The 24078-nt window shown below is 46.4% G+C and overlaps 2 protein-coding genes across 3 annotated transcripts; one reads left to right on the forward strand and one right to left on the reverse strand.

Moving 5' to 3' along the window:
- Positions 1 to 1001: 1001 nt before the first annotated feature.
- On the reverse strand, positions 1002 to 8721 carry LOC138197693 (uncharacterized). 2 transcript variants are annotated; one of them, XM_069148552.1, is made up of 5 exons: positions 8490 to 8721; positions 7806 to 7915; positions 5433 to 5525; positions 5003 to 5173; positions 1002 to 2054 (listed from the first exon to the last, which is right to left on the reverse strand). In XM_069148552.1, exons 1-5 carry the CDS (start codon positions 8641 to 8643, stop codon positions 1878 to 1880), a joined length of 705 nt encoding a protein of 234 aa, XP_069004653.1. In that variant the 5' UTR covers positions 8644 to 8721; the 3' UTR covers positions 1002 to 1877. The 2 variants fall into 2 exon arrangements, with proteins under 2 accessions (XP_069004653.1, XP_069004651.1); XM_069148550.1 differs by having other exon boundaries at positions 5003 to 5176.
- A 1515-nt stretch (positions 8722 to 10236) lies between these two features.
- xylt2 (xylosyltransferase II) lies at positions 10237 to 23530 on the forward strand. Its single transcript, XM_069149752.1, has 11 exons — positions 10237 to 10388; positions 14798 to 15326; positions 16258 to 16433; positions 17568 to 17770; positions 18167 to 18247; positions 18574 to 18790; positions 18870 to 19046; positions 19169 to 19425; positions 19779 to 19974; positions 20338 to 20671; positions 21150 to 23530. The coding sequence occupies exons 1-11, from the start codon at positions 10257 to 10259 to the stop codon at positions 21470 to 21472; spliced, it is 2625 nt and encodes an 874-aa protein (XP_069005853.1). The 5' UTR covers positions 10237 to 10256; the 3' UTR covers positions 21473 to 23530.
- Positions 23531 to 24078: the final 548 nt, after the last annotated feature.

Here is a 24078-nt window from a genome sequence, read left to right on the forward strand (position 1 = left end):
AATGTTCCAAAACCAGGTGTTTCCCATGAAATACAACTGTACATGTTTCTTATATACACAATCCACTGTGTCATGTAATGACATTTGATCACTTTTTTCACATTTTTATTTTACAATTTATCTTTAAAGGTTGTCCCACAGAAGAATATTACATCACGAACATATGATTGAAAGAGCTGATTTTCCTTGTGGTGTTCACTTGGCTGTATGTCTGCTCACTACTTTTAAAATGTTGAGGTCATATAATCACTGTTTAATATGATAGTATGTGATTAAAACATTCATATTTTAAAGTCAAGATAGGCTATTTCAGTAGTATATGATTATGAGAGAAGATCATTTCCAGTATGTGCTGACATGTTATCAGACGTGGCCACGCCATTAAAATATCTTCAACATGTGGTGTTATGTTAGCTGATGTATAAGCAATTGACACCGTGTCCTCTTTGTGGGCTCATCAAGTCTATATGGGACATTTTATTGGGGAGATTCCAGATATTCACAAACAGAACCATCTTTGTGTTTTAGTCAGAGGAGATGGATGTGACAGGCTCTAACACCACATGTGATCCTCTACCGGGATTCCCGTAACTATGAAACCCTCTCTCTGTTAGAGGACAAACATAGTTATTACGATGGGTTTTTATTTTTGTCAATGCATGTTTCTAATTTTGACATATTCTGCATTGAATTATAACATTCAAAGAGGTCCAGTTAAATTTAGGAAGATACTATTTCTCAGCAAATTAATTTAGCAAGTACAAGAAAATAGAAATTCAGTTAAGTTTAGGAGAAACTAGTCAGATTAAAGTGTCCTTTTGAATTTTCCTTACTTCTGTCTCTGGTCTCTGCCACCTACACCAACAAACACAACCTACATATATCCATGGAAATCACAACTTGCTCTGGGCTGTTAGTAATAAGCTGCTGCCATATAATTACAACAATGCATCAACAAAGCAATAAAAGTATTTATTACATTTGTTTCCACAGAGAAATAAGATGATGTCACTCATTTTTCTTCAATAAATACAGTACAAGACAAAATGCAGGACAAAAAAAATATAGCTGTGTACATGAGTTGCAAGAAAATAACCAACATAAAACGAGTACAACATTTTTGATAAAAAAAAAAAAAAAGAAGAGAAATCATAAGTCCGTCTGCCTAAACAGAAAAAAAAAAAAAAAAAAATCAAATGTGGAGATGATGTTGGTCAAAACCTGTTTTGTGATACATTTATATTTGTTTTACTTAATTAAAAGCCCTCTCATTAGCACCTTTTTACTCTCCCTCCCACAGGCTGAAGCTCATGCTGGAGCAGCGTGGCACTGCCTCAGCAGGGTGAAGAAACACGCTGGACAGCAGCTACTAATCAAACAGGTCTCTTTAAAACCACACAATGAGGTTTGTAGCTCAGGAACAGAATAATAAAAGAGAAGAGCTAACAGCAAAAACATAATATTCATGAACACAATATAATTCACATCCCTGTAATTAACAAAGTAAATAGTGGTTCCCTTTTTTGGTATGTTTTAGTCCACAAGTCTCTTCATCCCTGCCCTCTTCAAGATGTACCAGCCACCTTTTGAATATCCAGTGTTTCTCTTTTGAAACTAATCACCATGGTAAGAGTACAGTCATAAAGTGTGTTTAACATTCAAATGTGCCAAATATATTCTTCCCTGGACGGAGAGCAGGCAGCTCCTTTTTGGTTCTTCAGCTCACGATCAACATCAGCCATCTCTCAACAGAAACTCAGTCTTGAGGTATCAGAATCGACTCATACAGGAGCGTGAAAGATCCAGTCGTGATTGTGAATTGATTTGGTAACTTAATCCTTTCACATTCATCAGACAGCTTGAGGACTTGATCAACGTCACACAGGTAGAAAAGTGCTGTTGGTGTCGGAGTTGACTGAAGGAGCAGCGTCAGTTTCAGTGATGGCTTCTGTGTTGGCGTAGAAACTCTGAGGGGAGAAGTCCAAGCTGGATGAAAGGATGTTGTACGGCAGCTCCATAGACTGGCGGATACTCTCCTCATAAGTCGGAGGAGGCTGTCGGAAAAACAAGAACGACTTTTGAATAGAGAAGCTTTTTAAAATATATATTACAAGCAAATCTGAATGGTCTGATTTCACTTTGTTGACATTTTGTTGATTCATCCAGCACAGCAAAGAACAAGATTTAAAGTATTTTTGTTTTTTAATTTTTACAAAGACATGACTGTGAAAAGTGCCACTTGTGGTGATGAACTCTCATGGAATTAGTATGCAACTCTGCACTTTCCCTGAGCTCTGTGGAGCATTTTAGCATCATTCAGCATATTGTTTTGTTTCATATCCACAACTTAATTGTCATGGTTCAGACTCTTTTTCACTGGCTGCTTTAACTGCTGCATCAAGCTGTAGACAGTTACCAATGAGCTGTTGGAAAATTTGATGGATAAAGAGCCAAATATTTCATATTAGAGGTGGACACCAAAACAGAGCTAAAAGGAAAGTAAATACTGGATTTACATTTATCAGTTGGCCAGATGCATGACTCAAAATTAATGCTGATGGAGTACCATGCCTGCACAATGTGTATAGAGGCCATAATCTGCTGACATCTTCACCATGATATGTATTTATAGGGTAACAATGTGACCATATTGTTGTTATAGCTTCTTTCTCTGCCTCCAGGTTTAACCCCTTAAGTCCAAGGCTACTTCTTGAAACTTCCACCTGAAAAAAACTCCCCAAAGGTACTCAGTATAGTTCCACAACTGAGGCCAAAATGAACCAGAGAGTTATGAAATACAATGAGTCTCCTTTAGCTCATCACTCAGCCAGAGTGTTATAACAATAAGTCAGTGCCTACTGATATTAATGGACCTGTTCTAAAGGGTTTAGCTGCAACTCTATCAAATTTTATGCCACAGAAATAAAGCATAACAAATGCGACATCTTTGAGATCACACATATGACCTGATTCCAGTACAGGAACCTCCAGGATAGAGATGGTTAAGGAAAGACATTAGATTAGATTTTAACTGGGGAATCAGATAAAAATGGATACGTTACAGTAGATTAACTGATTCACTTGATTTGCTTTGTTGTCATACTGCTGACTTGGTAACCCTTTATAGACTTATAGAGACTTTTGGGAAGCCTTTCCTATGCTAAAGTGCACTGTCCTTACTACCTGACTAATTAGAGGGTGTGATACCTTTTGAAACTATCAATATACACAGTGCACTTTAATCAGAAACAACCACTGAAGGTGACAACCACTAAATTCTTCAGGTAAATTAAAAGTAGACAAACAAACAACATAATTTACCAGGATGAGTCTGTTACTTTGACAACATCCTGAGGCCTGAAAGCCCTGAAATCTCTCCCTATAATGGGTGGAATCTGTTTGTATTTACATTTCCAATTAATCTGTCCCCACTGAATCTGCCAGGAACACATCTTTTTTCTAATACATTATCTCTCTGATCACATCTGGTTGAATCGCACTCTCTGACTGAGTCGTCTTATCTTTTAATTGCTTGGGGACCCTCAGGCGACAAGAGCAACCCTTCAACCCTGCCCTCTGTCTGATACCCACATCACACACACATGAGGCTGCAAAGTTTTACTACCATCCTGCCTCAGGCCACAGGACAGAAGAGGAAATTAAGGGCCATCATCTGAACTCTCTTAACACAGTCTAAAAAAAAAAAAAAAGGGAGTGGGGTTATTCGCTGACCAGTGATGGGATGACTGGAAAGTACTGTGTGCTGTCGTGTGTGTGTGTGTGTGTGTGTGTGTGTGTGTGTGTGTGTGTGTGTGTGTGTGTGTGTGTGTGTCTGTCTGTGTGTGGAAGAGATGGGCAGTCATGCTAGGGAGTGTTTCATTAAGAAAAAGGAGGAGAGGTCAAAGCAGAAAAAAAACAGTAGAAGACAGGAGCACAAAGCTGCATTCTTGGCCACTGTTTGCACTCAGGATGCAGGCTTTAATTATGTTTGATGTGCCTTTTTCTCATTACCTTGTTTGCTCAAGCGTTGTGTGAACCAAAAGCTCAGCGAAAGATCAACACAGTAAAACCTTAAAACGCAGCCGCCAGCACAATCCAGTAGCGAGCATGAGATGAGCCGATAGCGCATCCTGTTTACTGCGCTCTGAATGCAGTCTAATTTTTGAACAAGCTCCTGTTACAATAGTGAATGACAGCAGAGCAATAATAGAAAGCATCTACTTCTTATTATCTGCATTCATTGTGAAACTACAGATGTTGCAACCCAGTATCACGGCAAAGCGTGAAATAGACACACCGGTCCACTGCAGCAAAATGTGAAATAGACACGCTATAGCGTGACAGGTACATGTTTTGAAAGTGTGAAACTTACACGCGCATAACTGTCATGTGACACCTGATCATGTGACCAAAACAGAGGCAATAAAGTACATTTTTCACATGATTATGAGGCAGGGGGGTGGCTTGGTGACTTTAGGCACAGACTCCCATGCGGGACAATAAGGTTTGAATCCAGGAGATGAAAATGTTTTTGATGAGTTGTTTTTTGTTTTCTAACCCCAACCATGTGCTTATGTCGTAACCCCAGCTACGTGTTTTAGCTATAAGTTTAATTTTCCTGTAAATCCCATGGCTCTACGCATGAAGGTTTTTTTTTGTTGACTACAGCCTGTTTGTCTAGGCGTGACAGTTGCATGTTTTCCTGTAGTTTTCAACAGGAAAACATGTAACTGTCACGCCTAGACAGGCCAAAGCATGTCTATTTCACGTTTTGCTGTAGTAGACCGGCGTGTCTATTTCAGGTTTTGCTGTGATACAAGATGGGCCTCAGTACTAAGCAGACTTTGCTTGAGCTCAAGAAGACACTTTGAACCTCCAGTATAATACATATATATATTTCTTATTCCCAAGCTCAACAGCAGCCCATGAAGCACTACATTGTCAATGCATTTGCATCTGTGTCATTTGCTGTGACACATTCTTAATCCCTAATATATTCTACCTCAGTCACAATGGGTCCATTGAGGCCAAAGCGGTCTGCGATCATCATGTGGATCTGCCTCTGGCGGTCCTTTTTTCGGACACTCTCGTACGAGGGGAGCCTCGGCAGGGGGGCCTCCAGTGTGGGCAGGCTGTAGCTGGAAGGCAGGCCGACGTAGAACAGCTGACCCGCCTGCTGAGATGCACACGGGGGCCACAAAACACAAGAGAGACAGGAAACAGAAGCTTTTATGTGCTGAGGATTCATGAATAAATACCCAAATAAACCCCATCACTTATCCCCACCTCAAACGGGAAACCATGTCGAAAATTCTGTCTACCCAGTATGTGTATGTGTAAGAAGGCGCTATCTTTATCTTCTGCTGCAGCATACACAGCAGAGAAAGCAGATGCCTTGGCTGGCTTAGTGGCAGCTGATGCTGGTCTCTCACCTGTGTGCTGCTGTCATCCATGATCTGAGTCTGCTCGAGACACGGAGATCCCACCAGTGTCTGCCTGCTGCTGTAGTACTGAGGGGGAGCAGCCTGTTAAACAAACAGTGATGACTGTAAAAAGTGTGGGAGTTCAGAAGACGCAGCTCAGACGAACCTTCGGTAATTGCTTCCATAATACAAGAATTTATTAGTTTATATTTTAACTAGATGTTTTACACTATTAGTTCTAGTCAAAAATCCACTAACTTCAGCCCAATTGACCGATTTTCATGCCTTGTTTAATCCCTGGAGGCACTGGCTAGTTTAGCGGTACCATAAATTATCTAATCAATAAGACGACCACCATCCGATTTCCGTGCCTCGTCCCAGTCCCACCCCCTTTAAAACCAGACCTGTCAATGTCTCACTGTATGAGGTGCAGGAATCCTGAAAAAAAGACTGCCGGGGAAAACTAGGTAATTGCCTTAGGTCTAAATGAGTCTCCTTTGTGTGGAGAACAATGTGATGTCCTACTGTGTCATCAGAGTCCCTAGGCAACAAACCACACCGTGTGGTCTTTTCAGTGTCTCTCTATTCCCCTTGTAACTGCAGCAGGTACCTCTTAGCGAGCACGCTCCAATACACATTATGGGCTTGTAGGTCGTTTGGGCCGGCATAATAACAAAGTAAATTTGTTACCAGACTGAGATTTAAAACCAGCATGAGGATGAAAAGAGATATCAGGAGCAGTTGCTAATTTAAAGAGATTTCTTCTGACTTAGAGGAAACAAAATTAAGAGGTTAGCATGCAGTGGCGCCGGGTTGTATCAAAATATCTGATTTATCATTTTCCCAGGCCAACTTAAACAATGACATCACTCACACTTAGAATGACGCACTCTGACGACCTTTGCCATAACCCTCACATCATTTAAGAGTGAGAGAGAGACGACACCAAAAAGGTGATGTCAAAGGTCACTTTCCCTCACTGGTTTGTACTTTTAAGAGGCCAAAACAAAGTCCTCAGGAAAGAGAGAAAGAAAAGTAGAGTTGTGCTTTTGTCGCCTCCCATTGATTCAGCCAGTGTGAAAAAGCACAACCGTGTAAAATCAGTGTTGAAGTCGGGGGAGGACCCCAGCGGCAGTGTGCTTTTTTTTTCACTGCACAACCTAAAGGAGAACCATTGTCCCTGTTGAGTCCCCAACACCCACAGTGGGGTCTGTCCACTATTCATGGAGCAAAGCGAAGCAGGGAAAGGTATGTGACTATGAAGTTGAAGACATGAAATGTCCCACAGAAACACAATGGGTTTATGTGTGTTTCCCTCTCAGAGTGAATAATCTTCACTTTCTCTCACTTATACTTAAAAGCCTTTCTCACCGCACATCTTATCATATCATCACATAATTACATGTGGTAGCAATTTTCAGGGAAAACATTTTTATGCGGCATCTTGAATATCCCAGAACTTCCTTTGTGTTTACTATCCGTCGCGTGCAGTTTACTGTGCTGACCTGAGAGTAGATAAAGGCAGCCAGCGATGTCTTATCAGTGACACAGCTGCAACTAGATGTCAACACAGCCAGTTTGTACTAGTGAAAAGCTCTGTTAGTTCCTTAAATGGGACAAGAGAACGTATGCATTAAAACCACAGCCGAGCTTCCTGTCAGTTGAAGGAGGGAGGTATGAGTTGTGTCTCTGCAGTCCAAAGATAACGCTCAAACTTCACCCCCGGACGAGTGGAGGTGAGAAACCACCAGGAAGAGGAAGCAGAGAGAATGGGTATCCAATAAGAAGTTACCTCTTTGGACTGTTTACACTTCCTCTTCGCCTCATCCTGTCCAACCGCCCACAGCTTTACTGATATTTAGGCAGTTATCTTTAGTAGGTAGAGCTATACGTGATGTTGGGGGAAGGAGATCAATAAAAAACTAATTATTAACGGTATAACATGTCACACAGGCTCTAAAAAGACCTAAAAGATTGAGCTGTTTTGCTGCACTTTGCCAAAGTTGGAACTAAAATTTGATTTGCAATGATTTAATTACATTGGTGTTGAACTCGCATCAATATGCGTGGTAAGTGCTAATTCTGTCCAATTTCATTAGAGTTACTGTGGCACTCAGGGATATTTCTGGAGGGCAGCTAATTCAACTGAGTCAAATCCATCAGCTGACAGTGATCATATCAAGTTTATTCTAGTCCTTTCGCCACAGCCAGGCAAATTCAATCTGACACTTCTTAATGGCACTACATTGTGTGCACACGGTATCTTTGAGCCTGTCTCACGGGGAGATCTGCAAATCTGAACATACAGGTCAATTTAGAAAAGAAAACTCAGCACAAAAGGCACTTTCTCTCTTTTGTTTTTTTTGTTTCCTAAGGGCTTACCATATCTGCATGTGGCCTGTGATAAGAACGGAGTTTGCAGCACTGAGGATCCTTGCGGTAAATAATGGACAGCAGCACCACAATAACCACAAAGAACACCAGCGAAGAAACTGTTTGAAAGCAAGAGAGAAAGAAAAGTCTCTTAAGCACATATAATCAGGCATTGTGTCTTTTGTAGTAGTTCACTTAAGTAGAACAACTTGTAATGTGACTTGTAAAAGAACAGAGTCTGACAGCTACTTTGATTTAAGTCTTTGGTTGAGTTTTAAAATGACATGTAAGACGATTCACTTTGAGCAGCTTTGATTGACACTCTGTCTCTACAATTTGAACACTGAAAGGTGTAATTTCTCACATGCACTCTACCTGCCTGTCAAGAACAATGGCAGGTAATAACTTGAAAGTAACAAACCTCATAGTCTTAGTTTGTTATTAACTGTAAGTATGGTTCAGAGCGTAGTCGGTTGCAATCACACTGGCATCTTACACCTAATGTGACAAAATAAATGTACCTTTTATCACAGTGCTGCAAATAAGTATGCAAATATTACCCAGCAAGCAGAACCCAGATGTTTCTCTTCCACAGATTTGCAGGATAATATGGTTCAAATTAAATAGGCTATTTTAAAGGATATCTATCATCTTCTTCCAAACAGTTTATGGCAGTTTTAAGGTTTTACTTACAGGACGCAGCGACCACTGTGAGTTGATCCGACGTCAGCTGTGAGGAGGGAATTGTTGGACTTGCAGTTGTGGACATTTCTCCTGTGTAAACTGTTAATGTTCCCTTCAGAAATCCTCCTGAACTCATCAGCCTCAACACAAAGGCTCTCCTCATCTTAAATATCAGAAAAAGAAACGCAGACTGGCTCTGATGCTCCTCCTCATTTTCTGTTCAGTCCCGGACTGGGTGACAGTCCACATGCGCTCCGCAAGTCGAGTCTCAAACTCTGTCCACTCGGTAAACATGCCTCAGCGTATAAGAGACCGTGAAGGCGCACTGACGCCATCTCCAAACCGCGTGACGTCGCTCCGGCTCTGCGCTGGACAGCGGCAGGGTTTGGTTTATGGACTTTGCTCTGGCAGGAAGCAACAGCCACGCAAGCCAACAGACTTATTATTATGGATTTGTTTTAATTGGTTTTCCCTGTGTGCAGTGGAGATTAGTGACATAGAAACGGTTCATAAAACAGCAGTGTCTGATTTGGTGCGTAATCTGTACAGAAACTATATTTAGGGCTAGACAGCTGCTTCTTCCTCTGACGCCTAATTAATGGCATCCAGACCAGTAGGTTAACACACTGGATGCCTGAGCTGGAGTCCCGTTACCCTGGAGACCGTGGGGGTCCTATCATGAGATTATTTCTATGCAGACAAAGAGCCAAAATGTAGCATTAGTATTCATGGATGGTAACTATGGAAATCATTAGATTTTTTTTAAACTGCCAGGCAACACCCGATGAACTATTGTAACATATTTTAAATAGTTTGGTTTAATCATAAACAGGTCTATCCTAAATCCAGGACAGATGTGGTCAAATATTCTTCTAAATTAGTGAAGGCTGATCTTTTGAGTATATGCGGTTCACATATTTAGCTTTGGTCCAGGCTTCCTAAATTGAATCGATATAATTCTGGACCATGGACAACAAGTAGAAATATTTTCTGCATATAGTGTATTACCCATCTTTTGAGGAGTAGGAAGTAACTATAAGTTTGTCTGATGAGAAGCCAAACGCCAACAAAATTATTTGACCTATAAGTGAGAAGTTAGATTTAAAAAAAAAAAAAAGAGAGATAGTATTTAACTAAAGATCATGTTGATCACAATAGGGTAATTAGACTATAAATGTTGTATATTGGCCAACTCTAGACATGAATTTTGCACAGTTGCAGCCCTATAGCAAACTTTTAAAAAAATATATGATTTAGATTTTTAAAGATAAAATCAAAGCTACACAATATTTTTGCATCCAAAATAGCCTAATGACTAATTGCGACTACTCATCAGCCTACATTATTATTACATTATTATGACCTGTTGAGCTGAGGTGACCAGCCTTAAAAGGTGGAAGCCTTCAGTAATACACCAGAAGAGGGATGGAAACTATATTAGTTTGTTAAAAAAAAAAAGAAAGAAAGGAAGCCAAAAGAAAAGAAAGAAAGAACAAACAAACGTGTGACCCTTGAACTCTTGGCCCCTGGTTGTGAAGCTCCAGTTTAAACGACCCCGACGTTACAGAAAGCCTGAAAAAAAAAAATTACTGAAGGGACCAAAATCCATAACGTTGGATGACAGTAAAACGCAGACGCAGCGAGATAATCGCGGTGTGGATCTTTTTTTAATTTTTTTTTTATGACAAACTTTTCAGCAACCTGATGATGGTGAAGAGACCCCGCGTGCGCGCGCAGCTCAGAATGCGCCCTGCACGCGCAACCGGAGTCGGAAAAATGGTGGCCAGTGTCCGAGTGCAGAAGCTCCTCCGACGGTACAAACTGGCGATTGCTGCCGCATTAACTATCCTCCTGATCCAAGGGCTTGTGGTATGGAGTCTGAGAAGTCTGGAAGAAGGCGAGGCGGAGGTAAGGAAGAACGACCTCTGCGGTTATTTCTGGTGTGGCGGTGATTCGGTTGGGTTGTAATTGGAAGAGCTAGCCGTTAGCTTGTAGCCTAGCTCGCAGTGTGTTATCGTGCAGTGAGGCTAGCCGATGTTTAGCTGTTAGCAGTTGGGGAAGAGCGCTGCTCCGAGACATTTCTGTCCACAACCGCACCAGCCCTGTCCCCGTCTGTCCCCGTCTGTCCGTCAGTCACTGACCGACCACAGTACCCGAGACAAGGCACGCTGCTACTGTAACGTAATGTCTCCTCATATTAAATACGAGTTAACTTGTTTGAGAAGCAGCTGCAGTCTTCAAACTGATGGTTGTCACGAACGTTTGTTTCATCCGGAGTCTCTGAAGACGTGATGAAGACGTGATGAAGAGCAGAGGAAACCCAACTGTGTCAAACAGGAAGAGGATGTTTATGAAGTAATCAAACTTTGTGTAAGAACATGTCAAAAGAGCCGCGAGAGATTGACTGACGGCTGAGAGTTGAGCTGTCCCAGGACATCCAGGATGTGGTCGGCTTTCTTGTTTTCTTCTTCTTTCCGTCCACCGGTGGCGTTAGTTACTGATCTGGCTCCGTGACCTTCACTCAGCTTTGAGTCACACGGTGGATGTCCCAGGGATAAAGGCTGGAGTTAAGCAGCGAGCCGCCTCCACCACGTCCCACTCAAACACTCGTGAGGCCAGCCACGTCCTCTGTGGGAATTTGATCTCCGCGTCTCCCCTGCGCACCTGGAGCGCCCTACCTGGAGGCAGCGCCTGCTCCAGATGTCCCTGCAGGTAATGGCAGGCGAGCTGTTAACAGATGTGACCCGTTGAGGACCGCGCGTGTCCAGAAATCCTCGCCGAGACACACCGATGCTGAAAGAGCCGCAAGGAATGCAAGAGCTGAAACCCGAGGCGGGAACCCTGCTGTCTCTCCAACGTGGTACGACGAGCGTGCCGCGTATAATGTTCCTCCCAACATGGATGTGTTGAAGACCCGCGCGTCCGGGAGGGTTTGGAGGCGGGCAGCAGATGTGACCGTGGCTTGAGCGGGGGGAGCGAGGTGTGACCCTTGTCTCAAGAGGGAAAAGGAAAAGAAGCGTCGTCAGTCTGAGGACGGCAGCTCTCTCCGTCTCCACTGAGGAATTTGTTTTGGAACCGCTTCAGTTTTGAGCTTATCAGTAAACTCGGTGCTCGCCGGGTGCTCGGCCCTCTTCCTGTCAGTCACTATAAGTAACGCCGGCCTAAATTAAGCAATCCACTTACTTCGAGTGTGACGTTGAGACACAGCGGGAAGTTTGATGTGCGTTTTTCATCATATTTCAGAAGTGCTTTAGAGTCTTTCTGACTCCTTTCACCTGTTTGTATTATAAACCTCCCGTCTGTCTCATCAGGTGCATTCAGGTCCAAACATGCCTCGACAAAGAAGCAGAGAAATGTTTGTAGGCTTTGTGGTTTAGCTGCAGCTCATCAAGGACTGTAATGGATCAGAAGTGCACGTATTTAAAATCTCAACTGCACGTTGGATGTGAAATTTGATTTCAACAGCAGAGAAGAACCAAACTAAGAAACTTCACAGATATTTCACTTTATTAAAAATGCAATTTCAAATTGTTAGTCATCTTCCTTCGCTGCGAATTATGACTTCTCAGATGTGACGGTGTATTTCAACACGAAACCTCTCGACGTCCGCGTCACGTTTCCAGACCCGCAGACGCAGAATCAGATTTCCGACTTGAGGAGAGCGTGTTAATCGTCACCTCTGAACACTTCCTGCGCGCTCAGCGGTCTCAGCGCTATCTCGCATCTGCTCTAATGAGCGGCCCGCTGTGCATGTGTGAACACGGTCACATGCATTATATTAAAGCGCCGGTGCAGAAGAGTGAAAGGACGGTGAGGACAGAGGAAGACGAGTCTGTCATCCTTTGCGTCACCCTCCGCGTTCTCCGAGTGCTCGCCGCCGCTTCCCGCTTCAAGCAGATGGCGCCCGCCGATACGGTTCCTTTAATTGGAAAGTAAAGAGGCCGCCTTGCTTGCCTTTGAATCAATACATTTTTGACATGACGGTGTTAATTAAAGGATGCGAAAACGAGTGATAAGGAAAATTGGAGCGTCCGCCGCTGCTGCGTGCTCGGTTTCTGTACGAGAACATTTCCTTTAGTGGCCGGAAAAACTGAAGAGCTTCCTTATGAATGTTAGCAAAATGCTTAGTCAGCCTCACACGCGTGTTTTTTTATTCATTTGTAGCCATGAACACATAGAAAATGAACCACAACTGTTGGAAAATACCACATTTACAGGAAGGTGGTATTTAATTTCAGTCAAAATCAGTTCCCAAAACATAAACAGTTTTAATGCTGCAACTTGCATCTGAGACTGAAATCAGAACGGACTGAAGTAACGGGACCTTCGTCATGTTGATGTCAGACCGAGTTGCAGAATTGCTCAACAGTTCTTTTCCAACAGAGTTCACAGACTCTCAAAATGGGCTTTTTCAGGGAAATCAGATCGAGACCGACTTCTTAAAACATGTTTACTGAACATGAACAGCAATTCTGCTTCATTGAAAAACAAACGTTTACAAGCAGTTTTGTCAGCTCACGAATATCTTCCCACCATTTCTTTAGATTTACTCCGTTCAGCTGCAGTTCTAGTTGAACTCTGCATTTTCTATTTTAGACGCAGCAGCACAGCTGTCACGCCGTCGTTTCTGTGTCTGAAGTCTTTTCCGTGCTCACGTGGGACATTTGCAACTCGCGTGAACCGGGTGATTTAAAGGAGCGCAGGTTTCGCAGTTGAGGCGACACGAACGGGACGTCGCACATCTGCAGAAAGAGAAGCAGCTGGCTCAGGTGCATGTGAACATCTGGAGAGAGCGGCGCACCGCGACGGCCGGCGTGGAACCGAACTTCTCTTCCTCCCCGTGACGGCTTTTGAGAGCGCCGTCGGCAACGAGTCGCCGACGGCGCTACGTCGGTCGGTCGGTCGGTCGGTCGGCTGGTGCGCCGGCGGTGTATTCCCCTCCCCGTTCCCCTCTCCCGATCCTTGTCCGCCGGGCCGTCGCCATGCCGACGGCGTGCGGGTCTGACCGAGGCAGAAATCTCTCGGCCCACTCGCTGCTCCTCGTCCTCGTCTCCAAGTGCGTATTGTGAAGGGCCTTTTGTGTGATCCAGTAATCTGGTGTGCCAAAACTGGGATGCTGCTTGGCTTCAAAACTCAATTTATATTCTATAATTTTGTGTTTTTCAAAGGCTGCCTTCCATTTTTGGATGTGGGATTTGTGCTCCAGTGAGATTTGACTCTCTCAGTACTCTTTCTTTGAAACCAAATCTTATATTTGGGAAACTGAAACCTGATTTTGGAGGAAACCCAGATTACTGTGATGCCTAATTGGTACCTTTGTGTACAAAAAAAACAACAACTTAAACTTACATAATAGATAATAACACAATATTCAGGCTAATACATATAATAACAGTTAAAAAGCTCATTTTTCTGGCTTCTTTCCTGTTGAGGAAACACAGCGCAGCTAATCTTTCCCTCATGTTGCCCATTTTCACTGAAGCACAACAATATGATTCCAGAAATGGGATTCTTGAATGATTTTATTATGTCAAAGCAGTTATAAGAGGACAATGTCTTTTCAGGCAGTCTGTCAGAGGATGATTTTTTTAATTTTTTTATTATAAAGCTATGATTATGAAGGTTAATCTGTTAAAATGAGGATGTGGAAGTCTTAAACAATGCAACTAAAAATATATGTCCTCTTCTCAACAGTGTCAAATCAGTGCTGTATAGTTGGATTCCCCCCCCCCCCCACTACAATGCAAACAATATTGTATATATCCCTCTTTGATAAGTGTGCCCCCACCTCCAGTTACACACACACACACACACACACACACACACACACACACACACACACACACACACCCAGAGGGTCGGATAAGGACTTGCTAACTTCTTAAAGTCTGAGGTTGAAGTTCCTCTCGCCGGTGTGTACGATGTGTTTATGAACACGTGACCTCCACGTACACGTTATCCCCCGAGGCAGCAGACGGGGGTTTGTTCAGGTCTGTACAGTCAATCGCTGCATCCGCTGCGTGTCTTTGATCATGTGCGACGATCCACTTTTTGCAGATTAGCTCCACAAAAAGGCCGAGGCTCTGCTAGAAATAGACCAGATGAAGAAAAAGAAATTAAAAAAAAAAAATAAAAGCAAGTGAACACATCCTCCCCTCTGGGTTCCTGTCTGCTTTTGTTGACCTTATGTCATTCTCGGATGATGAATCAACGCCTCCTCTCAGCGGCGTTCGCCCCCGACGCGCTCGCACGGAAATGACCGGCAGCACATGTGGATTTCAAATGCGCGTCTCTCGTGCTCTGCTCTCTCTCCTCAGAGAAAAACAAGACGGTCGAAGCTGCCTGACCACAACAGCCAGGACCCCAAGAGAGACGGCGCGCTCTGGGAGAAACAAAACTCCTTGTCGGGGAGGAACAAGGGCAGATGGAGCGCCCGGCTGGAGAGGACGGGGGGCACGGCGGCCAGCGCGCTGAGGAGAGGCAACGGCCGGCGAGGAGGGAAGGCCAGCATCAGGCTGAAGACCCCGGAGGAGCGCGGGACGACGGGGGCCGGCGTCGACGCCGTGGTCGCCCACGACCTGTCCAGCAGCCGCAACTTCAGCGAGACGCGCGGCGGCGCCGACGGGGCGGCCAAGTTGCCGGGGGAGCCGGGCAGCGTGGACGGGGCGCACCAAGCCCCCAACGCCGACTTTGTGCCGAAGTGCGACATCGTCGGCAAAGACGCGCTGTCCGCCCTCCACCGCGCCGGGTCGCAGCAGTGCAGGCAGGAGCTCGCCAACATCGTGTGCCAGCATCGGGCCGGGCGGCTCATGCCGGACGCACTCCCTCAGTTCTGCCCTCAGCTCGGTGAGAACTCCCGAACGCACGTCTTCACCCGTTCATGCCGAAGCTGCAGCTCGTTCACACTCTGCGACGTCATCGTTCATTTATTAGTCTCATTTTTTCATCCCAATATTTTCAGTCGGAACATCTCGTGACCAAATTGTTCTCGAAGTCTCCCCGAAACTGCCGTTGTGTGTTTCAGTGCTCCGGTGTTGCCTGAAGGTGGTGACGTACGATTCCCTGTCAGCGTGTTTTGATAAATCAAGTCAAGTATTCAAATAAAAAAAACAACTAAAAACAACCGAGACAAACGGTATTAACAGTTGACGATTAGGTGTCGAACAAATGGTTAAGATTTCATTTTCTTCTTGCGTTCATTTTATGCCACTTTATAACAAGAGCCTCATCATAGTCTGATCGTACAACTCATGAAGAAGACACATTTATTGGCAGTCGTGTTTCATCTAGCAGGTTTTTTTTTTTTTTTTTATAGACGTGAACGGGAAAAAAAAAATCCTTTAAAAGCATGACGATGATGCTCCGAAAATTTACTAATTGTGACAGACTTCATAACACGTACATAAATGAGTCATGCGTATAACTTCACATCGGACACCACATGACGCTTAGACTTCACAGGAAGTCAATCAAGTCACACTCACTGCTGGTTTTGATATGCAGGGAAGTTTGTGTGTGTGTGTGTGTGTGTGTGTGTGTGTATGTGTGTGTGTGTGTGTGTGTGTGTGTGTGTGTGGCTTGGTGGTGCGTTCCTGTAAAGACAGTTGGACGCTTTGTTAAACGTGAAAGTCAAAGTAAAAAAAAAAAAAATCCGACAAATTTTCGACACTATTTGTAACGATCGGACACCCAGCTTCAGAGTTGTTGTTTTTTTGTCCTCTGAAACGTCCCTCGCCCTACGAGGTTCGTCCTTTATGTGTGTGTCCTCTTTGTGCAGGTGTGTCCCATCCGGTTCAAGCAGCCGGTGAGCTGGACAACAGCCTGTCCAAGGTGGACAACCCCATCAGGGTGGCTTTCGTTCTGATGGTCCACGGCCGCGCCGTGCGGCAGCTCAAGCGTCTCATCAAAGCCATATACCACCGCGACCACTATTACTACATCCACGTGGACATGGTAACCGCAGCGCCTTCAACCACGCACATCTCAGCCGTAACCGTGTCGTCGCCGTGCCGGCTGAACACGGAACCGAGTATCTGGAGCTCTTATTTGTCGCCGGCTGCGCTGAGCTTCCTGAACGCTTCGAGGTCTTCAGCCAGTCGTGAAGGTTAAATTTGTCCTTCGGGTGTCGCGGTGTGTTAAAGGGGATTAGCCGGGATAGAGTAACGCGGGGTTATTCTTAGGGGCTGGATTTACTCGGGGGAGAAGTCTGCCGCCGCGTGAAGCCGGGAGGCAAAAGACAAAAATTGCACGGCCAGGGACGCTGAGACGGAGAGCTCAGGTGTCTGTTGTGTTGCTCCTGTGCGGGCCGCGAAGGTTGTGGAGTCGCAGGGGGACGCTCTGTTCTTCTGCCAAAAAAGAGGGAGGGAGGGGGGGGAGGAGGGGGGCGAACCTCATCCGTCTCCGAGGCAGACGCCTGTTTAATAGATGAGGCTGTGGACGAGGTCAGGTCGTCCTGGGGTCCGTCCACCGGCTCCTCTGCACTCTTGTCCCCTCTTGAGGACGGTGAGTTGGGAATCACGCTCCCAACAGGCTGCTTGCTCGTTAGTTGGTAATTCATCTAATTAAGCTCCACGTGGCAATTAAAAAAGGTCTTTTTGACTCGGCAGCATTTGAGTCGTTGCACGCTTCACACACTTGCAGAGGTCCTCCATCCTCACTCATACAGCTTTAATGTTTGCACTAAGCTTGACAGCTGTGTCTCTTTAACTTCTTTCATCTCCTCCTCATGTTTAATCCGTGCTCTGCACTTTGCTGCAGAATATCCTGGAAGCTTAGTTCAACTTATTTCTGTCTGACTGTCACCTCGAGTCACCTAAAGGAGGAACAAAAAAAAACAAAACAAAAAAAAAACAGGCAAAAGCGTCCACACTTGGATTCGTCCTCGTGCCATCACGGCCGCTCAGCGCCATGTGGCCGCTGTTCTTCTCGGATCGCGTTCTCTTTCAACACGAGCCAGCTTGGCGCGGCGGTCTTGGCGCGGCGGCGGCTGCAGATTTTGTGGGAACGATTACGGAGCTCAAACCGGATCACGCTTGTGCTTCAGAAACAGTTTCCGCTCGTTTAACCGTTTGCTCTGAAATCTTCCAGCGGTCGGGCTACATGCATCGGGAGGTCCTGCGGATCGCCCAGCAGTTCCCAAACGTACGAGCCACGCCCTGGCGGATGGTCACCATCTGGGGGGGAGCCAGCCTTCTCAAGGCTTACCTGCGCAGCATGCAGGACCTGCTCTCCATGCTGGACTGGAAGTGGGACTTTTTCATCAATCTCAGTGCCACAGACTTCCCCACCAGGTTGGTCAGCCTGCTGCTCACAACAGTGGAGATCAGGATGAACTCCCAATTCAGCAAATCCAAAATAACTCCACGTGTGCATCTGGTTCGAGTTGTCTTCAGTCTTTATTGGGAGGTTGTTGCTCTGTTTCGATGTTAACCACGTTTGGTGAACCTACTTTATGTTTTCTGTTGTGTTCTTTAGTGTGTTCGCTCAGAGTGTTTAAGTCGTGCACAATTCTTCCACTTATTGTTGATTGGTTTTGATTGGCTCGTACAAATTGGTGCCTCTTTCTGACCTTCTAAATCCTGCCAGTGTTTTTTTTGTTTTTTTCTCCGAGAATCTCCCAGACATCCTTTCTTTCTCGCCCCGACCCTCCCTCCCTCTTTAATTCTCACCGTGCCGCCCTCCTGCAGGACCAACGATGAACTGGTGGCGTTCCTGTCGCTGCACAGAGACAAGAACTTCCTGAAGTCCCACGGGAGGGAGAACGCCCGGTGAGGACGCTAGCTGTAAAATACACAACCCGCTAAAACACGGTCGGACGCCGTCCGGCTGAAATTCAATCCGAGATCCCAGAAATGCTGGAGGGAGGTTAGTCTGTGAACCAGCATCAGGAAACGGGAGCACATTATGAACCTCGTGCTGTCGATGTCGGCGCCGACACACGAGAGGAATAAACGTGTTCAAGCTATTCAGCCGCATTATTAAACACTCGTGTGGCAGCTCAGAGAGAAAATGGTTTGTTTGATAAATGCTGAAAATAGCCCGGCGTTGTTGTTGTTGTTGTTTTTTCTTCTCTCAACCGTGCTCTGTGTTCAAGGTTCATCAAGAAGCAAGGCCTCGACCGCCTCTTCCACGAGTGCGACAACCACATGTGGCGTCTGGGCGAGCGCAGCATCCCCGACGGCCTGGAGGTCTCGGGGGGCTCCGACTGGTTCGCGCTCACCCGCCGCTTCGTGAAGTACGTCATCAACTCCCGGGACGAGCTGGTGTCGGGGCTGAAGCAGTTCTACTCCTACGCCCTGCTCCCCGCCGAGGTGAGTCCCGCCTCTCGCTTCCCGTCCTCCCCCGGCCCGAGTCACAGGAGATAATGTCTCCGATGCCTTTTCTCCTCAGTCCTTCTTCCACACCGTGCTGGGCAACAGTCACATGTGCGACACGCTGGTGGACAACAACCTGCGCGTCACCAACTGGAACCGCAAGCTGGGCTGTAAATGCCAGTACAAACACATCGTGGACTGGTGCGGCTGCTCGCCCAACGACTTCAAACCCCAAGACCTCATCCGGATCCAGGTGAGTTCCCCCCGGAGGAGAGAGGCGGAGAACGGCAACTCGCCCGTTTTATCGCTCGGTACAAAACTCCCGTCTGCTGTTTTCTCTCTCTCTCTCTCTCTCGCTCTCTCGCTCGCCCGCAGCAACTGACCCGTCCGACGTTCTTCGCCCGTAAGTTTGAGTCGTCGGTGAACCAGGAAGCCATCGACATCCTGGACACTCACCTGTACGGGCAGTACGCTCCGGGAACCGTCGCCATCAAGGCGTACTGGGAGACGCTGTTCGAGCAGCCGGACGGCGTCGGCTCTCTCAGCGACGTGGCGCTCACCGCCTACGCTTCCTTCTTCCGCCTCGGCCTCAGGAGTCTGCCGACGGCGACGGGCGGCGTGGAGGTCTGCAGGTGGAGCGGCTCATCGTTTGCACATTTAATGCACGTCGTTGGTATCGGCCAGTAAAGGCTTCAAAATGAAATGTTGGTCGAATATTCAAATCTCTACTCACGCGATAAATGATACGACTAAATGATGGCAAAGTACCCGACGCCAGACGAAGTGCTCGATGGCAGGATGCTCTGTGTGTGTGTGTGTGTGTGTGTGTGTGTGTGTGTGTGTGTGTGTGTGTGTGTGTGTGTGTGTGTGTGTGTGTGTGTGTGTGTGTGTGTCATTGTGTCCAATGTCTTCCTCTTGAAACTGGAACCGACGCAGAAACTAACTTCATCTGTCGTCTGCGTTTTGTTTATTTTCCTCCCCGCAGGTTCGACCCAGTAGGCCACCCTCTTTCTGTACATTTGTACTTTTATGATGACCGTTTCCAGGGTTACCTGGTCCGTCAGGAAGTCCAGGCCGCGGGGTCAAAGGTCAGGGAGACACTGGAGACGTGGGCCGTGCCTCAGGCCTCGCTCGTCCTCGAGAGGAACCTCAAAGAGTTTGAAAGACTCAAGAATCTGGAGGTAAGCAGTCTTTGAGAAGCTTCTTTTTTACTTTTCTGCACAAAGTTTCTTTTTTCGAAGGAACTTTTAAGATGAAGAAAACTGCTACGTGAGAAGATTCTCCGTCCGATAAGTTCAAATTGGGGCATTATCGGGGCGTGATCTGACCAGAACTCAACTTTGAAGTGTAATTAGCTTAAAAATATATGTTAATATTGAAAGGAAGGCGTATTCATTCACCCCGTCTTCAGATGAAGTATGAAAGTCAAAGACACGGGCGCCCTGTGAAGCGTCCTTCTGCCATATTGTGTCGCGTAAACCACTTGTTTGAGGACGTGAACAACGTTGTTTTTGTTTTTGTTTTTGTGTCCCCCCCCCTAACAGATCGGCACCGAGTGGGATCCCAAAGAGAGGATCTTCCGTAACTTCGGCGGGGTGGTCGGCCCGTTGGACGAACCTCTGGCGGTGCAGAAGTGGGCGCGCGGGCCGAACCTCACCGCCACCATCGTGTGGATCGACCCCGCTCTGGTGGTGGCCGCATCCTACGACATCACCGTGGACGTGGACGCGGAGTACACCCAGTACAAGCCGCCCCTGCAGCACCCGCTGCGGCCCGGCACGTGGGCCGTACGGGTGCTGAAGCAGTGGGAGCGCGTGGCGGAAGTTCGCTTTCTCGTCATGCCGTTAACCTTTAATAACAAGGAGCCGCTACGAAAAGGTGAGTCGTGGATTCACGGCACGTCGAGCGGATGAGCTCGGTGCCGTTGTTGATTGTTCTTGCCGTGACCAAACCGACGACGCGCTGCTCTGTTACCTCAGGACATGTTGACTCTCACCCTCTTTCTGTGGCTGTTGGAGCCCAAATCGATGTGTTTTTTTAAAGCCACAGATTTGATGTCGGCAGCGAATATTCTCAGCACCAATCGGTTGGTGATGAATGAACATGTCAGCCAGGGCAGCTGGCGGGTTTTAAAAACATTAACGTAAACTACATCCGGTATCGGCGACACAGACGACGTGTCATTGGGACGAATTCATTGTTAGTTTCGTTCTTGATTTGTTGACAAAATATTCTGGAATATCACCAGATTTATCCTGAAATATCGGCGCCGTGCTTGATACGTGACGACTCTGAAGTTTTGTCGGTTTGTTTCGAAACTCAGTTCTTCTTCTGTTTTTCCTTCTGCGCTCTCCAGAGGAGGACAGCTGGCTCCACGCAGGACCTCCAGGTAACTTGTACCTGGAGCAGAGCTTCCAGCAGCTGAGCTCGGTGCTGAAGCTGCCCCCCCAGGAGCCGGCCGCGCAGCGGGCCCAGCGTGACGGCCGCCTGGTGGGCCCGGCCCTGGAGGCGTGGGTGGACAGCAGCGTGGCCACCTTCTGGGTTATCGGTGACCTGTGCGCCACGGACGCCTCTTCCTGCCCGTCTTTGGGATCTTGCTCCAAGACGGCGTGGAGCTCCCTGTCCCCAGACCCCAAGTCGGAACTGGGCCCGGTGAAAAGTGACGGGCGGATCAGGTAGCCCCGCGACGAGAGAAACTGCAGACTCGTGTAACAGCGGGAAGGCCGCGGGAAAGCCGGACCTGCATCGGCGTGAACCGTCTCCGAGGTCGGCCGAGAGGGCGCGTAAACAACGCCGAGGCGTCTCTCCTGCAGCGGCGGGTCGCAAGCGCTCTCAGCGAAGCGGTAAAGAAAGGAGACGGCGCTGAGACTGCTGGAAATTTGCACACAGAAGACAACAAGCGCGAAGACTTGTATGATTGTTTGCCGAATTGAATGCCGATTGTGGGTTTTTTTTTTGTTGGTTTTTTAGCTGGCACGCAGGTTACCGGTCGGAGAATCTGTCAAGAACCCGCCGCGCGTGTTTGGACTCGTTTCTCTCTCCACGTCGAAAAGAGTCGGGAAGCAGCTGTTAAAAAGAAACGCGTCCGATCTTCGTTTCAAGGGAGAGTGGAACCTCTGAATCTTGTTACCGTGCTTATTTTAGAAGCGTTGCAACGTCAGCATATAGAACAGACGGATGAAGTGCACTTTTACTGTAAGACTACGACACGGAGGTCACGTGGTTCCAGCGGGAGGAGTGAAGAAGTCACGGATAAGGTCACATTGTTTGTTTGGTTTTGGCAGTCGTCGGGTCGCTGCTGTTGCACAGACACGTCGGTGAAGACCTGCACTGTAAACGAGGGTTCGAAAAACACCAGAGAACAAAGTAATTCTTTGGGATAGAGTCTAATTTGACTTCCGATTACTGTGACATTATTTTTTATTGTCCTTTTTTTTTTTTTTATGCATCCGTTTTGTCTGTTAGTTGTGTTCAATACGTGTTTAACAGTCTTTCCATTGTTCCAAAAAAAAAAAAAAAGCCCTTGAAGGTGTTTGCCTGGTGAAAGGAAGTGCCTCGACAGCTTCCAGTGCTGCATACAGCCGGGATGTTCAGTGTTCCTCTGAAAAAGTTGACTGAACGGCCTCAAGTTGCACCGTTTCATGGCAACTGGACAAAAAACTGCTGACGTGCTCGAAAGCTCCGGAGCAAGCGATTAGGTCGACCTTGATTCCGCGTTGCATTTCGGCTTTAAGTCGATTTAGCGAAATGTGGATGAAACGAGGAAGTAAAATTGGAAAAAAAAACGCCCGGATTCTGTTTTCGCAGCGTTTCGATGAGCAGATTGAAACTGCTGGTGTTCGTATGTTCGCTGAGTGGAGCGCTTTGACCGGAACCAAAAAGAAACGGGCCTGTAACCCAACGAGCGAAAGGACGGTTGATTGTTGTTGTTTTTCCGCAGATTTCAAACTTTTCCTTCAATTTCAAGTCTTTTAAATTGCGGGCCGTCACGCAGCAGTCACGACTGCGTGTTTGTGTTGTTCGCCTCACAAGTCGGTTATTGTTCACGTTTCATTTCAACTTTTCACCTCCACCAACCACAAATGGTAAACGGCACGCTCCCTGTATGTTTGGGTTTTTATTGTTAGTGCGAGAATCGAAGCTGCCTTCATGAACAAAAAAAAGAAAGAAAGATGAATTGTTTACTTCGGGATAATAGCTTCCAGAGATGTGCCGTCCGTGTTCCGGTTTTGGATTTTCACTCCATTTTATGCAAACCTTTATTTTGTTACATAACAGTTGGCCACCACATGAGTTTTCAAGTGACCTTGTTTACCTTGCACAGCACAGTCGCTTCAGTGAAGCCCCGGTATTACCGAGATAAGAGAGCAGAGTAATAATAATGGGTGTAACAGATGTTATTTTTCTATGCGGATTGAGAGGAATTATGTGTGTTGTCCGGTCATCTCTCGGCGGTCTAAACTATTCCAACTGCTGCCTAATTGTGTTACGTTTGACAATCCAGCTGTTTTCGGTGTCATCTGAAGCACAGCTTCTGTGTTTTGGGGGGCGGGAGGTTGACGTTTTCCGTCCGTGCCGCTGTGAGAAGCAGCAGCAGTCCGGCTGGTGAGTCGTCCTGTGGCTCTTATCCGAGTGTGGGAACTTTAGGCCGTCACTGTAGGCCTTCTGGGAAAGCTCGTAGGATAGACGTCCTGACTGATGACTCAATAAATAAAAAAACACTTAGATTCAACATGATGTTTTGTTTCCTTTTTTTTTTTTCCCCCTCAATTTATTCTTGCTGTTTTTCAGTCTTAAATGAACCATTTTCAGTTTTCAGAAGGGTTTTTCTACGCAACTGCAGATTACTGCAGATATTTATGAGGAGGGAGCGGCGCTCTCCGGGGTGCTGAACACTTCCTTGTCAGTTCCTTATGGAAAAGCTTGACGAGGTTTACTTCATAAATACTGTAAACTACACTTGCGTGTTCATCTCCGACGGAAACTCTTTCATATTAATATTTAGGGTTATGCACGCTCATCGTGGCTCGGCATATAAACCACCCAGGAGTAAAACACGCATGCAGAATAGGAGGGGTGGACAAAGGGCAACAAACCGAACAGACAGAGAGGACGGGAACCTGCAAGATCTCACCTGTTTGAGGCCAGAAATCTGTAGCTGTTTAATATGATGGAGGTGGATGAGGTCGCTGAGACTCGGAAGCTGGAGGAGGCGAAGATGGTGTCCTCCGACAGCGCGTACGGATCATCTGCCGTGGACTCGGACACCGAGGACGGACAGACCC

Source organism: Embiotoca jacksoni, unplaced genomic scaffold, assembly GCF_022577435.1.
Source record: "Embiotoca jacksoni isolate LCO1_2020_lvr unplaced genomic scaffold, fEmbJac1.0.p SCAF_15, whole genome shotgun sequence".
In the NCBI taxonomy this organism is placed as follows: Eukaryota; Metazoa; Chordata; class Actinopteri; family Embiotocidae; genus Embiotoca; species Embiotoca jacksoni.

What these genes read in the sequence shown, in the direction of transcription:
- LOC138197693 (XM_069148550.1), bottom strand. Translation starts at nt 8,643, where the DNA reads ATGAGGAGAGCCTTTGTGTTGAGGCTGATGAGTTCAGGAGGATTTCTG. An exon ending in CACAGTGGTCGCTGCGTCCT is followed by an intron (nt 7,916 to 8,489) that starts GTAAGTAAAACC and finishes GCTTTCAAACAG; the next exon opens with TTTCTTCGCTGGTGTTCTTT. An exon ending in TGGATGACAGCAGCACACAG is followed by an intron (nt 5,177 to 5,432) that starts GTGAGAGACCAG and finishes TGTGCATCTCAG; the next exon opens with CAGGCGGGTCAGCTGTTCTA.
- xylt2 (XM_069149752.1), top strand. Translation starts at nt 10,257, where the DNA reads ATGGTGGCCAGTGTCCGAGTGCAGAAGCTCCTCCGACGGTACAAACTG. An exon ending in ACTACATCCACGTGGACATG is followed by an intron (nt 16,434 to 17,567) that starts GTAACCGCAGCG and finishes GAAATCTTCCAG; the next exon opens with CGGTCGGGCTACATGCATCG. An exon ending in CACGGGAGGGAGAACGCCCG is followed by an intron (nt 18,248 to 18,573) that starts GTGAGGACGCTA and finishes TCTGTGTTCAAG; the next exon opens with GTTCATCAAGAAGCAAGGCC.